This window comes from Salminus brasiliensis, chromosome 16 (genome assembly GCF_030463535.1).
Source record: "Salminus brasiliensis chromosome 16, fSalBra1.hap2, whole genome shotgun sequence".
NCBI lineage: Eukaryota > Metazoa > Chordata > Actinopteri > Characiformes > Bryconidae > Salminus > Salminus brasiliensis.
This window is the reverse complement of record NC_132893.1, coordinates 17,685,865-17,700,450: the sequence shown is the minus strand read 5'-3', so window position 1 is coordinate 17,700,450 and position 14,586 is coordinate 17,685,865. Positions and strand designations below refer to the sequence as shown.

The following is a 14,586-nucleotide window of genomic DNA, read 5'->3' as shown; positions in this document are numbered from 1 at the left end:
CTAATCGTTGAAAACACAGCTAGCTAGGAAAACATAGCTACCGTTTTATTAAAATTAGACCAATCCCGTTCCCGTTTTTTTCTTTCTTTTTTTTTTGTAATTTAGCTAGCTAAATAATTGACGCCATTCTTCATCTTCCCTTCACTGTGAATCAGTTTGCCAGTGAAAAAAAAACACCCTCTTTGTTTGGCTCAGCTGTTCTGGCCGGGCTGAGGGACGTCACGGCCTCTCCACAGGCGGATTAAAGATGGCGCCCTCTCATGTGTTGAGATGCTGTCAGCGGGGCTTATCGTGGATACCTGTTATTTTTATCAACCTGGTCGTATGCTGGTCCTATTATGCCTACGTCGTGGAGCTCTGCATTTGTAAGTAGCACACATTTCTGTGGGGTTTCTCTGAGAGGAGAGCTAGCCCGCCTGTTTGAGGGGTTGGTCGGGGAGACGGCAGCGCCGCTGTGGAGTGTCTGTGTCTGCCTGGTACCGGTGATGATCTTTCTCAAATCTGGACTAACTTATCAACTACCTCCCACTTCACCTCACGAACCGGGTCCAGTTCGTCTCCAAACTTTTACAGTGGCTCAGTTCGCTGTCTCACGTAGTTTAACCTCAATGCTGTGTGTTGTGAGCGACGGAAAGCCGACATATCCGTAAAGTCGCCGGTGAAACTGCTCTCAGTAGACTAACGGGGGGCTTCCTCAGCTCTCAGCTGTCAAAAGCGGTGACGGTAGACATGAGCTAACGGCTCTGGCCGCCGAATTAGCGAAGTTTTGGGCGAAATTTGCTGAGGAAAAAGTGTCAGATCCAGTTTTCAGCATTTACAGACTTTTTCTCTGCAAATTTCGCCCAAAACTTCGCTAATTCGGCGGCCAGAGCCGTTAGCTCATGTCTTCCCCCACAGGTCCGGTTCACTGACCGAGCTGAGGCTCATTTCCGTAACCAGCCTTTTCAACAAGTGTTGTTGGGACATGTCTAAGTTTTCACAATTCTGATGGTTAATTTGGCAAAATCAGTCGTTTTCCCCCCTCTCTGTTCCTCTTTCCTTATTCTGCGTCTCTCTCTCTGCCTGTCTCTCTATCTGTCTCTGTGCCTGTCTCTCTGTCTCTCTCTCTATCTGTCTCTGTGCCTGTCTCTCTATCTGTCTCTGTCTGTCTCTCTACCTGTCTCTCTGTCTGTCTCTCTGCCTGTCTCTGTACCTGTCTCTCTGCCTGTCTCTGTACCTGTCTCTCTATCTGTCTCTGTCTGTCTCTCTGTCTGTCTCTCTGCCTGTCTCTCTGCCTGTCTCTCTGTCTGTCTCTCTGCCTGTCTCTCTACCTGTCTCTCTTGTAATATGACAGCTTTGAAGCCTGTAGTCTTACCAGCTCTCCATGCAGAACATGAGGATTTCCTGTGAGTCACTCTCACATTAACGCCCTAGGCCGCCTTCTCCTTCCCATGTAAAATAAACACAGCTCTTAAGTGTCTGCTTCCTTGTGTCATTTGTCCCAATTACACTGGCCTAGCAGATCAGATCAAAGTGCAGAGCTTTAGGCAGTTTCCTTGATTCGGACGTATAAAGGCACACACACACACACGCACACGCTGGGTAATGAATAAGCTTACGCTACAGTCCAGCAGTATAGAGGTTTACATCCAGTCATATAAAAGAAGCACCTGTTGTTCAGTTGTCATTGTTCTAGAGGAGGTATCTCCTTGCTGTTGAACACAAGGAGGGCTTTCTCCGGGCCAGATGGCAGTGCCAGCCTCCCCGTGGACTGGCCTTACTGGCCTGGCTGGGGAGAGGAGGTGAGAGGCAAGGCGGACAACTCGGCTGCCAATCTGCACTCAGCAGCTGCCTCTGAATGGAGGAGGATTGTCACTTAATCAATGGATCGCACTCTCACTTAGTGTCTCTCTCTTTCTCTCTCTCTCTCCTTCTCTCTCCCCCCTCCAGACACAATCCCTAACACTGAAGAGCAAGGTAAGAGTGGGTCTGCTTGTAGAACACAACACACTTTGCTACACGAGTGTATTCATTCATGCTGTGATGGATTGCTACCTCTTTCAATGCAGCTTGTTTAGGCTGAACGATGTTGAACCTAAAACTGTACGTTAGAGGACCGATGGAAATAAAATCACTATTTCCCCTTTTCTTTTCTTTTCCAGTTATTTATCTGATAGTCTTTCATATCAGCTTCATAATGTTTATGTGGTCATACTGGAAAACTATCATTTCCAAACCCAGCAACCCTTCAAAGGAGGTACAGTGTTTCTACCACTACGTTCTTCTTCTTCTTTTTCGTCTTCTTCTGTTTAGTGGCCCAGTGAGCGCACAAAGACATCAAGATGTTCATGGGACAGCTGGATTCAGCCTAAGCGGTTTATTTGTTTTTTTGAGGGATGTAGAACTAAAATCTACTTGGGGGATATTTCACACAGCAGGCTTTTTCTGTTTAGCCAGAGAACTTGATCTAGTCTAGCTTGTCCAATTAAAGGAGAGATGATAAACTTTCATATAGTATAGGGCTATCTTCAAGCTTGGGCTTGCAAGGTTCATCCATGGACTTCTCACGTCACTTAGCACTCACTGGGATAGTAGATCTAGTCCACAAAGCAAATGGTATATTACCAGACACACTGTAGAGTTTTGTAGAGATTTGGTGTGGCCGTTTCTACTCGCTTGTGGTCGTCCTCACATGCCAAGCAGTGGGCATGGCACTGCTGGGCGGCTCACTGCGTAGCCTGTAGTTACAATACCACAAAACCATAATGACAAACTTGATAATATCAGAGCAAGAAGAGCATCAAAGAAGCCTGTAGTTTCAAGGCCTAGTGCATTTCTTTTTTTTTTTTTCCTGATTTGTTTCTTTATTTTTTGCATGTGCGTGTCTCACTCTTCTGTGCGTGATGATAAGGAGGTATTTATGGACATATTAATACAAACAGCTTTTAAAATTGAAACATTATTACAGTCATTCATAGACTCTTGCTGCCTTAACACTGTTCCCCTGTCCTTCCCAGTTCTGTTTGGCGAAAGCAGAGAAGGAGCAGTATGAAAAGGAGGAGAGGCCGGAAGCCCAGCAGGAGATCCTCAAGAGAGTGGCCAGAAATTTACCCATCTACACCCGTACTGGCTCTGGAGGTCAGCAGTACAGCACGCATGCTTTAAAAACCTCAACACAACAGTTGGTTTAGGTTATATTGGGTTGCAAAAACAGCATAATAAGCTTGTACTCCTAAACATAGATTTTTCTTATATATGGGCTTTAACTGTGTTTTGTTGTCGGTTTTCACAGCCATCCGCTATTGTGACCACTGTCAGCTCATCAAGCCGGACAGATGCCACCACTGCTCCACATGTGACCAGTGAGCAAATTCCTTTTCATTCAGAACTCGTGAGAATGGTGTGCTTTATGTCGGTATCATTCAGGAAACCCCACTTGATTCTGTTATGTTTTCCATATTCTGTTTTATTTCAGATGTGTGCTGAAAATGGATCATCATTGCCCCTGGTATGTAACCATTTAAAGATTTCATATGAACTGAAAGTGAGTAGGTCAGATCACTTACATTTAAATACTTTTGTTAATCATTATTACAATATCAGCCTTAGTTATACTGATTAATACAGAAGTCTACACTATGGAAATGAGCCTAACCGATCACCAGTGGCTTTTAAGTGTACTGCAAGCTGAACAACCACAGATGTTCTTTGGGTATTTGGATAAAATGTATATTAAAGGTCGGCATGGTCTTGGTTCATAGTGGAGGTCAGTACACAAGAACTAGCACCCCCTCTGCCCACCCCCTCCTTCCTAGTCAAACCCTCATTTAAAAGAGATTTGAAATGAGGCAGAAAAGAAAACTCATGCCTGTCTGTATGTAATCTCACCACATGTAAAGTTTACAAATATTTAATATTTGTCTTTAATATATTAAAGCTTTTTGAAGCTTTTAAGGAACAGTCCATGTTTCATGATTCCAAGTTTGTTCTTTCCCTTGTACATAACTCCATTTCCTTTAACAAGTCTTGCACAGAGCTGCTTCTGTTTCCCTTTTCCAACAACTCACTAAAACTTGTGAACTCTGACTTGTTTTCACAGGCGATTACGTATCTCACACTTCCTGAAAGCCTAGAGCAGGATGCCCAGTCCTGGTCTTGGAGATCACCTTACTGAGTTTAGCCCCAACCCAAATCTAACACTCCTGATTTAGTTAGTGAAGGATTTCAGGGGCATTTTGAATATTATAGCCAGGTGTGTTGGGTCAGCATTTTTAAGGGCAAATCTCCAGGAACAGGGTTGGGCATCCCTAGCTTTTTTTCACATCTTTTGCTACTACGCTATAGAACTTTAAAGGATCAGACAGGACGTTCTTGAGAAATGTGTAATGCTGCGTAACCTGGGTAATTTCTGTATAACTGTATACAGGGAAAAAAAATAATAAAATAAACACATTCACACACATTAAATACACACACATTAAAATTACAAATTCTACTTCTCAGAAATCATTTTGATTATCGGAATATCATTTTGATTAAAAATACCATACTGAAATTTTTTTTTTTTTTTTAACCAGTATTGTTTACCTCTAATGTAAAACCTCTGTAATGTTTTGCTTTACTTTACTGAAGGCTCATTTCTTCTATGCATTCTGTTGTTTTTAACCACTGGTAATTGGTCTAGAGGTAAGGTGCGAGATGGGATCTACACAGTGCTGCTTTAAAGCACAAAGCAGAATTGCTCAGTTGAGAAGATGATTTAAGCCCAAATAGGACTGTCTACCCCTAATTTCTTTTCCTATCAGTGAAATGCACCCTAGTTTACGATTGATTCATTGATTTATTTCTCTCTTTCAGGGTTAATAACTGTGTGGGTTTCTCAAACTACAAGTTCTTTGTGCTGTTCCTGGCCTACTCCATGCTGTACTGTGTATTTATCGCAGCCACCGTCTTGCAGTATTTCATCAAATTCTGGACAGTGAGTATACACACACACACACTAATTTGCAGACACCCATTAATGAATAACCAGTATATGAGCATATTAGGCCTTAACTTAAAATCTAACAGAATCATTCGACTGACCCTCAGATTTGATGTGGAACTCAAAGTCAGACCTTGTTGTGCGTCTGTAGGAGCATTGTTCTTGACCCATATGTGAAAAAGCTTAAAGCAACAAAGGGCATTGTTGTCTTCACACTGTGGATGTGTGTGTGTGCAAGCAGATGCGTGTGAGAGAGAGATCTTGTCTCTGTATCTAACATTCTGTCCATGTCTCTAACGTTCTGCCTAAAGCTTTGCCGAAGAAGAGCAATAGAGCATTGTCCAGAGGTAAAAACTATGTGTGCTTGCTTTGCTCCTGTGATTTGTTTGTGTATGTGTGTGCGGTTGTGTGATTAGTCTCAACTAGACCCACTTTCCTGGAGGAAAGACGTCAGAGCTGCTGTTAGCCTTTTACATGTCAGTCAGTCTTATTTATAGGTTCTGTTTGCTTAACATTTTGGTGCACTTTTGGAGTCTTTCTGCTGTTGGACCTGCTTTTAAAGAGCTAGTAGGTTAGGTAACCCTAGCTATAAAGGTACACAACCACGTAGTTAAATTTGTATGCATGAAAACAGGTGTTTAGATATTTTGTTGTTTTTGATATTTAGTTTGTGTCTTTCTTTAAATAGCTTTTGAACTTCCTGTCACCTTATCAGCCCTGGCAGACTAAATGACGTCTTTGGTTTGGTTTGTTTCAAGCCCAGGAATTGTTGTTGATCTATAGACTCTAGATCTCAGGCTACATTTTAATTTGGCTGTAAATTTGTTTCTAAAAGTGTCTTTTCTCCCTAACTAGAATCAGCTGCCGGACACTCACGCTAAGTTCCACGTGCTGTTCCTCTTCTTTGTGGCAGCCATGTTCTTCATCAGCATCATGTCCCTGTTCAGCTACCACATCTGGCTTGTCGCTAAGAACAGGACAACTATAGGTAACCCACCTCGTTAGACTCTACAGTTAACAGTTTACCCATTGATTTCCAAATCTTAGTTGTGAAATGGGTGGATTGAGTACAGGATTTAGTTATAGTCTTTTGTCTCCCTGTTTCTTTTTCTCGTTATGACCTAGTTTGACCTTATTTGGGTGGCCTCGATGACAACTTTAATGACCTACCAGACTGTTGTTTTAGTCTGATAAGACTGCTGTTAAGGGGAAGAGGGCAGAGCAGAAAACAGTGACGGTACTCCCATAAAACCTTTCTGGATCCTACCGTACAGAGGACCGAGTACAGCTACAGTCTGCCTACAGTGTGAAATATCTGACTAACGGCCAAAAATGTTTAAGACAATACACAGCAGTCACGTTAAGAGAAAAGGTATTTGCGTTTGTGTGTGAAATTGTAGTGGTTGGTTCACCGTCTCCTTTCTCCTGACAGAGGCCTTCAGAGCGCCAGTGTTCAGAAACGGCCCTGATAAAAATGGCTTTACTGTGGGCTTCCGCAAGAATTTCACCCAGGTTTTTGGAGACCAAAAGAAGTACTGGTGCTTGCCTATTTACACAAGGTAAGAAAAACCTCTGACAGTTTGACAGCGATTATCCATGTAAGACAACATTTTACAGATACCACATTTTCTATTGAGATACAGGTATCTTGATTATCAGCAGATACTGATCCAACATTTCTTCTTGGAAAAGTATTTTTTCCACATAAATACTCTTCAGAGCATTAAATACAAACAAGTGATTTTTATTATTAGTTATAACAATAACCATTTTATGTTGAAACCTTTACTTTTCTGTGTTTCAAAATGGTTATAAATAAATTTTTACTGTGTTTTAAGCTGTTACTCATGAATGTTGATGCTCCCACTGGTCACAGTGGCAATGTACAGAGCGGAAAAGTTTCGGATCGGCTGCTCTCTACCCTGCCAAGGCTTCACTAAGCCCTCCCCCCACAAGCTCATTTACTGACTCTCTAACGTGCATGTTTCAAATGTGCTAAGAACGCAGTAAACCCGCCGATACTGAGGGTAAATTTACTCATTCATATGCGCATGTTCATGTAGGGTGCACTCTACTACTCCACTACCACACACAACGAAAGGTCACATCACAGTATCATTGTCTGTGGGTTTTTGTTTGTTTGTTTGTTTTTGTTTGTTTTGTCAAACTACATTTGTTACATTGTTGTTATTGGATAGCGGCTTGATGCCCACACTTGTCTATACAAAAATGCCGCCCCTAAACATTTTATCACCACACAACACTGTTCTTTCTCAAAACTGTAGCTTTTTTTTCAACCGGTAATAACATGGTCTAATTTCACTGTAGTACATTCTGGACATTGTTTGTAAATGCTTTTATAAAAATAATTGCACAACCTGTTCCATTTTATCAGCACTTAAATGAAATTGATTTTGTGAGAGAATAAAATGTCTTTTTTTTTCTGCTTAGTTTTAATATTCTGTAATGCAAATTTTATCCACACTAGTCAGAGAACCTTAAAACAGTGCTGGGAAGATTACATTATGGTGGACTAGATATGTAAAATATCAGTATTTGATTAGAGCGGATTTGCTGTAGTTGTCATTGCTGTGCAGAATGATTTATTGGTCGTCATCATCATAAGCGAACCACTAATCAGTCTCTGTTTTTATTAAGCTTGGGAGATGGTTATACATTCCCTACTCGACTAGTCAACATTGACTCTGAACAAGGCAATGTAGACCACCAGGCCAACTCAAAATGGTAATCTCCTCTATTATTTATTTATGTAATTAATTCATTCTCTCTCTCTATCTATATGGTACAAACATTGTTAAATATGCATAGCTAGATCTAGATGAGATTCTCTGCAATATTTTATTGTATATATTGTTGCTTTCGTATCAGTACAGCCATTAATATCAATACTACACACCACTCAAAAATGCCAGCTGCTCTGTACATTGTGTATTGAGTTGCCCAGTAAAACTTTTTATTTTTACTGGGCAATGTAAATGTAAAATCTTTATTATAAATAATATTTGCCATGCATTCAATTTTGTGCTATTTCGGAAGCACAATTTCCATTACGACAGCAACAATATATCCATGTATGCAATAAAATCATGTACATCTGTCTAATTGCTGAAGTATCTAAAGGAAAAAAAAACCCACTAAGTTTATCATTTACAGTGCTGTTGATGGCCAAGTCAACAGCAGGCCTCTGAGTGACTCACAGAATCATCTCCTAAGCAACGATGTGCATTCAGACGAACAGAAGGACAGCAACATTGCAAAGACTGGTAGGATGAAATGCTGCGTAATTACTCAGTAATTAGAGTTACTTACATTGTAGGACATCAGAATGTTAATTTCACAGCGACAACTAGTGAAGAGTCCAGTGTATTTTACTGTACTCTTTAAGAAGCTTGTGACCAATGTAATGGACCTTTTAAAGTCGTGTTCAACTTTGTGACGTTTTCTGTGCTGCAGATAATGGCCTGACAGTCACAGTCACTATGGAGAGTGAGTCCTAAGCAGGTAAGCAGGTGAAGATGGGATTACGTACACACATGGGCATGTTCATAGTATTGGCATGTGTACACATGGCTACAGTCCAAGCCTGGGCATAATCTGGGGCACATAACCCAGCCTTCTATGTTATTCTTTTGGTGTTTCCTATAGGCCTGTCATGATAATTATGTTATTGACCTATCGTACAATATATGGACATGACCATGATCATTTTTGCAATACTTGATGTTACCCACTGTTTACTCGCGTGTATTTACTCGCGTGTATTTTAGCCAGTCAGTGTGTTGAGAGGACAGCAACATCTAACGTGTAGGACAAAAGTACAGTGTGACAATGACCAGTGCATCAATAATGGCACGTCCATACGCACCTCTACTGTTTGTGTGTGTGTGTGTGTGTGTGTGTGTGTGTGTGTGTGTGTGTGTGTGTGTGTGTGTGTGTGTGTGTGTGTGTGTGTGTGTGAGTGAACCAAAAAGCTTAACAATAGCAGTGTGGAATGCAGATTTACTGCTGCCATAGTCTTTCACACCATTTATTCGAGCGTTACACTGACATTTGTAGCCTGTATTTCAAAGTAGGACAAACGGGACGCGTTATGTCCTCTGTGAAATGAGCACCACAGAAAAGTTTGAACGTCACGCAAAAAGGCAGTTGGTCTGTTTTTAATGTTTAAGAGACAATGGTAATTCATCAAGCATGGCCACACACCTGAAGTTTCAGTGAGAGCAAATTTTGTCTCCCTTTTTTGCTGATATAAAAAAAAATGATCCAATCCGTGATTCCAAAAAACATGATCACGTTCTGAACCACGGGTTCTGAGATCCATTACACCGCTAGCAACGTATTACTCAAAGCTAATAGCTGTATTTCCACAAAGACTGCATAATTCCAGCCTGAAAGCTAGGAAGAGGGAGTCCAAATGGACTTGGTTTCAAAGCTGCGGATTAACGAGCAGAGCCCATTAATGGTGTAACTGGTGTAATAAAATTCTTGTGCTGTTAAATGTTATACACATATATAGAGATAGATAGATATATCATTAAATGACCGTATTGCTTATTGCAATTATTTCTGGGCTTATTTATTGCCTTAAAGTGATTTGCAGTAGTGATAAGGATGAATTAAATATTTGAATCCTTGCCTTTTCTCATAGGATCTTCGGGCCAGAAGTGATTGGTAACAAGCCAGTCTGACCATTCTGGAGCTGTGCGCTCTTTGTTTAACTCGAGAGACCACAGAGCCATCACAGATGCCTTAAGCTTTGCAGCTCCCACTGATCTCTATGGAAACCGGTAACCAATGAACACACATGCGAAGCAGCATCCATGTCGCTATGGACTTTTTTCATCACTCAGTACTGTCTCCCCTGTACTAATGGGACCTGCTTTCCGTTTCCATCTTGTACACTCCTACACCAACACACTTTTCTTTGACCAAATACTCCAGTTGTATTCTTTGTTTCTTCTTTTTGGACTGATTCAAGTCTCATATTTTTACTGGGACGTTTTGAGACAAACAATGCAAAACATGATTATGTCAAAGCTATGGTACTTCAGCCATTTGCTAGCATTTTTTTTTTACCTTTTGGGTGTTTTTGTTTTGTTTTTTTTGCTAGGAAGTTTATTAAGTTTTAAGGAACTGGAGTAACAGTGAAATATCATGCTTAAAATTTTATATTTAAAATTATTATTATTATTATTATTATTATTATGTCTACTACTTCAACTACTACATGGAAAGTAAAGAAAGTTTGATCATTTTTGGACAGGCAGCAGAAATGCCTGTATCAAGCAATCTGGCACTCAGGCTACTTGGAATAACTGGTAGTAAACACTACAGTCTTCTGAAGGCATTAAAAAACTGTAAAACAATAGGATTCGCCAAGTTAAAGGCCAGTGTGTGTTTTTTCGAGGAAGCTGAGAAGGAAAAAGACAGCTTGTCCTCAGAGCCTTGATAGAGACCACTGTCTCTCAAGCTGCCTCAAGGGTTTATCTTTTTTTTTATTATTATTGTATGTCACTTTTGAAGCACAAGGGCAGATTTCCATGCACAATAATTTTCCTGTAATTAAGAAAGAGCTGAAATAGTATTGACTTGAAGCACAAAAAGGAGCCTATGGGCAGATGCTGAAGCAAAATGTGAAATGTGTGTTTTGGATATGTGTTTTTGTTTGGTTGGTTTATTTTTTGGAAATGACTGTCCGCAGAGAAGCAGCAGCAAGAGATTATGTTAAAAAATTGTTTGTTTTTTGTCTTCAAGCTCTCTGATATGTGTCATCTATGGAATAAGCCCTACTTGACACTTGCAGAAATGCAACAAAACAACTGAAAGTTCAGTGCACAAATAGCAGCGCATTTTGAAGTGACAGCTCGTTGAGGTGGTACCTCTTGACGTGGTTTCCATTAGACGTTCACTGAACAGGACAAGCTTGTCCTCGCATTTCAACCGCACTCTTCTGAGACCTCATGACTGATTCTGTGGGATGAATGAACCACCTCCAACTTCCTTCAGCGTTGACCAAGGCCTATTTTAGGCCTTGTTCAGGAATCGTTGGTACAGTGCTACAATATTAGTATGTACAGTGTCTGATGCTAGATGTTTGGAAAAAACTTTACAGCAGAAGTGCTTATGAAGGCAAGCTTTTTCAGACATAAAAAGTCAGTTTACAGTGAACATACATAAAGTTAAAAGTTTGGAATCAATATTTTCTGCAATTATTTGTTAAGAACTTTTTTATATGCTCTATCTATAAGTGAATTAGTTGTTAAATGTACAGCAGTTATATAATAAAAGTTAAGAAATTGAATTTCATTAAAATAATACATTTGAAATTCATCAAATATCCAAAATGTATTATTTCAATAGTGGAGGCCAACTTTCATGGCAAATTTATTATACTGAATGCAGATACATAATAGATAAATAAACCATAATGTTTTTTTTTTTATTCTTCTGAAATGTCTAACAAAATCTCAGTCTTAAATCCATTTATATATATATAAATGAATGTGTGTTCAAGTGATTCCAAACTTCTGAATGCTAGTGTATCATTGTATTCATCACAAAACAAAGGTTTAAAATTTATCAGCCTGTTTAAGAATGCACCCCTTGCATATTAGAAAACAAGCCTTGTGCCTTCAGCTTTAGGATTTCACATAGTAGCTTAGAACTTCAGGTCAGTGAAGAAGAACTCAGGCAAAAGAGTGTTTTAGAACGTATAAACTTTTTTTTGTATTCCCCATCGTCTAATCATTCTCACTCTGCACTGAAACTAAACGGTATTAGCATATTAACAGACTCACATGGTTTATTGTTCCTCCACAAAGCACGCACTTCAGAAGTTCCTCATTTTAAGGTTTGAAACATAGGATGTTCTACTTTTTGTTCATACGCTTTGACATGTTTGGACAACACCAGCTGCCTTTCACAAACGTGTCAAAATGTTATGGCTGATGGCCAATAGAAATTCTCCAAAAATGTAAAGTTTTTACATTGGTTTGTACATACATGCCCGTGCTCTGTCTCCACTCCAATTAGGGGCAGTGGTGGCTCAGCGGTTAGAGCGCCGGGATATTGATAACAGGGTTGTGGGTTCGATTCCCGGGCTCGGCAAACTGCCACTGTTGGGCCCTTGAGCAAGGCCCTTTACCCTCTCTGCTCCCCGGGCGCTGGAGTTGGCTGCCCACCACTGTGGGCACCAGTGTGTACTCACTGCCCCTAACACATGTGTGTGTGAGTGTGTGTTCACTACCAGATGGGTTAAAGGAGGACACATTTCGCTGTACAGTGTACAGTGACAAATATGTGCACCTTTACATCAACCAGCCATAACATTAAGCCACCTGCATAATGTGCCGAAGGCCCCCCCCCTGTTCCCTTGTTCTGACCCGTCAAGCTGGATACTGGCAACACCCCTGCAGTTTGAGTTGCTCTGCCTCAGTCATTGATGCTTTGACCGTTGTCCCTTTAATGTTATGGCTGATTGAGATTTTCTATATATTTTTTAAGTTCTGTTTACATGGTCAGTTTTCTGTTCTCTTCTACTCCCCTGTGGCTACTGCAGGGGAACATTACCAGTGTTTTATGATGTTGCTTGTCATGCCATGTGCTCACTTTATACAAACCTTCTGATCCTCCTGCTCAACAGTTCTATATACATTTACATCTATACACAAAACGGAGTAAAACATCCCATGTAAATACTTTTATACTTTGCCTTTTCTTTTACTCTCCAAACTAATTATGCAAATTATATCAGTGTCCTCAACCTGAATCAGCAGTTCACCAACCAGTAACCTGCAGAAACAAATCAGCTATAGCCACAGCACCGCTTTTAACATCAAATGCTGTTAAAGAGTAGACAATAACTTCTTTAAGCAGCAGCGCAAGGAACAGTCTAATGACTGTGATTTATTTCTTGGTTAAGATGCAGGCCATAAGGCAGGTTTGCTATTCATGTTTGCTTATTTAGTCTAGAGATGGGAGATGCTAGGCTAACATTAAAATTTACAATAAAAGAGTAAGTACATGCCCCAGACATGTCTCTCAACCCATCCCTCAAAACAAAGTGGTTTGTTTTAAGCATATTCACCTCTTCTGGTGGACGTTTTAGTGTACACACACTGTGTGTGACGGTGAGCATGTGCTCCTGGAGCAACAGGCAGCCATCGCCGCCACCCCCAAGGAAGTGTGGGTATCGAACCCACAACCCTCTCATCAACAGCCTAGTGCTCTAACCACTGAGCCACCACTTCCTTTAGTCAAGAGTTCTCCACGTAGCAAAATGTGGGGTAGCCATGTTGACTTACCCCACACACTGCAGCCCAGTTTGACACCAAAACAGAGAGGGACATTTTGCAAGATAAGTAGTTTAGTTTAGTTAAATAAATAGCTCAAAGGTCTATCCTTGCTATTGGTGATCATGTTAGCAACATTAGCCTAGGATCCCTCGCTGGGAACTAAAGAAGCACGTCAGATATCAAACACACCTCCGCTAAACGACTGTATCTAGGATGAGTGATAAATCATGTTAATCTGATGTTTCAACTATTCCTTTCCAGTGAGCACTGAATGTGTTTCTGCATTTTACAAAACTTGAATATTAACAGTGTTCCTGGAGACGTTTCACATGATTTTAAGTTAAACTTCAGGACCATGATCAACATCAATACCAAATGCTTTTCAGAATGATGGATCCCACTAATGACTGATAACCTCTTCATTTTTCAAATGTTACTGGAATCAAATACCAAACATTGATCAAGGACCATGTTGCTGTTAGTATTAAGCATTAGTATTTTTTACATAAAAATGTATTTGTTTGCATGTACAGTATTTTGTTTTTGTACTTACCTCCAGCCCACTTTGGGCTTATGATGTAATATTTAAACAACAAAAAGTTTCAGAAGTCTAAACAGTTTGCACAGATTTATGCCCCCCCCCTATGTCTAATAAGGTTTGTATTTTGTAGATTACACTTCAAATTTCTAGTATGTGTAATTATGAACTGTTAATAAACATTGCTTTTTGGTTCCCCGTTATGCTTCAGGTGTGTCACTTTACTGCGTCATGTTAGGTTTACAATAATTGTCAGAATTATATAATATATATATATATATATATATATATATATATATATATATATATATATATATATATTTTTTTTTTTTTTCTCTCTAGTTCAGCATAAAACATTAAAAATACACTTGTCAAAGTTTGTAGACACTTGGTCAGGTAATGTTTCTTCTGAAATGAAGGATATTAATAGGTAGTTTGCCAACACGTTGGTGCAGTAACAGCATCTAGCTTCCTTGACAATTAATGCTAGATAACTGCCGTGAAGATCCATTGCATTTTGGGCATGAGAGCATTAGTGAGCTCAATTACTAATGTTGGATGACTCGTTGACCACTTGGATGACCACTCAAACTCCTCACAAAGCTATTGATGGGAGCTTGGTTACTACAGAGCAGTAATATCCAGCCCTTTTTTCTAAAGGGCTTCCTAGCTGCAGGTTTCAGCTCAGAACCAAATCTACCACACCGCATTCAGACAGGCAAAGTTTGCAGGAAGGTAACTCTCCGGGAGCAGAGTGAAAGGCTGGTGGT

The 14,586-nt window shown here is 40.1% G+C and overlaps 1 protein-coding gene across 5 annotated transcripts; it reads left to right on the top strand.

The window, feature by feature from the left end:
- Positions 1-229: 229 nt before the first annotated feature.
- On the top strand, positions 230-14,011 carry zdhhc20a (zDHHC palmitoyltransferase 20a). 5 transcript variants are annotated; one of them, XM_072658397.1, is made up of 14 exons: positions 230-365; positions 1,930-1,956; positions 2,142-2,236; positions 2,997-3,117; positions 3,272-3,341; positions 3,455-3,487; positions 4,837-4,957; positions 5,275-5,310; positions 5,819-5,951; positions 6,396-6,522; positions 7,622-7,708; positions 8,138-8,247; positions 8,438-8,485; positions 9,633-14,011. In XM_072658397.1, the coding sequence occupies exons 1-13, from the start codon at positions 248-250 to the stop codon at positions 8,479-8,481; spliced, it is 1,122 nt and encodes a 373-aa protein (XP_072514498.1). In that variant the 5' UTR covers positions 230-247; the 3' UTR covers positions 8,482-8,485; positions 9,633-14,011. The 5 variants fall into 5 exon arrangements, with proteins under 5 accessions (XP_072514498.1, XP_072514500.1, XP_072514503.1 ...); XM_072658399.1 differs by lacking the exon at positions 5,275-5,310; XM_072658400.1 differs by lacking the exons at positions 230-365; positions 1,930-1,956 and having other exon boundaries at positions 1,981-2,237; positions 2,995-3,117.
- The last annotated feature ends 575 nt before the right edge of the window (positions 14,012-14,586 follow it).

Coding starts and splice junctions, on each gene's coding strand:
- zdhhc20a (XM_072658397.1), top strand. CDS start 248: ATGGCGCCCTCTCATGTGTTGAGATGCTGTCAGCGGGGCTTATCGTGG. Junction 5,311..5,818: donor CAATAGAGCATTGTCCAGAG/GTAAAAACTATG, acceptor CTCCCTAACTAG/AATCAGCTGCCGGACACTCA. Junction 6,523..7,621: donor TGCTTGCCTATTTACACAAG/GTAAGAAAAACC, acceptor GTTTTTATTAAG/CTTGGGAGATGGTTATACAT.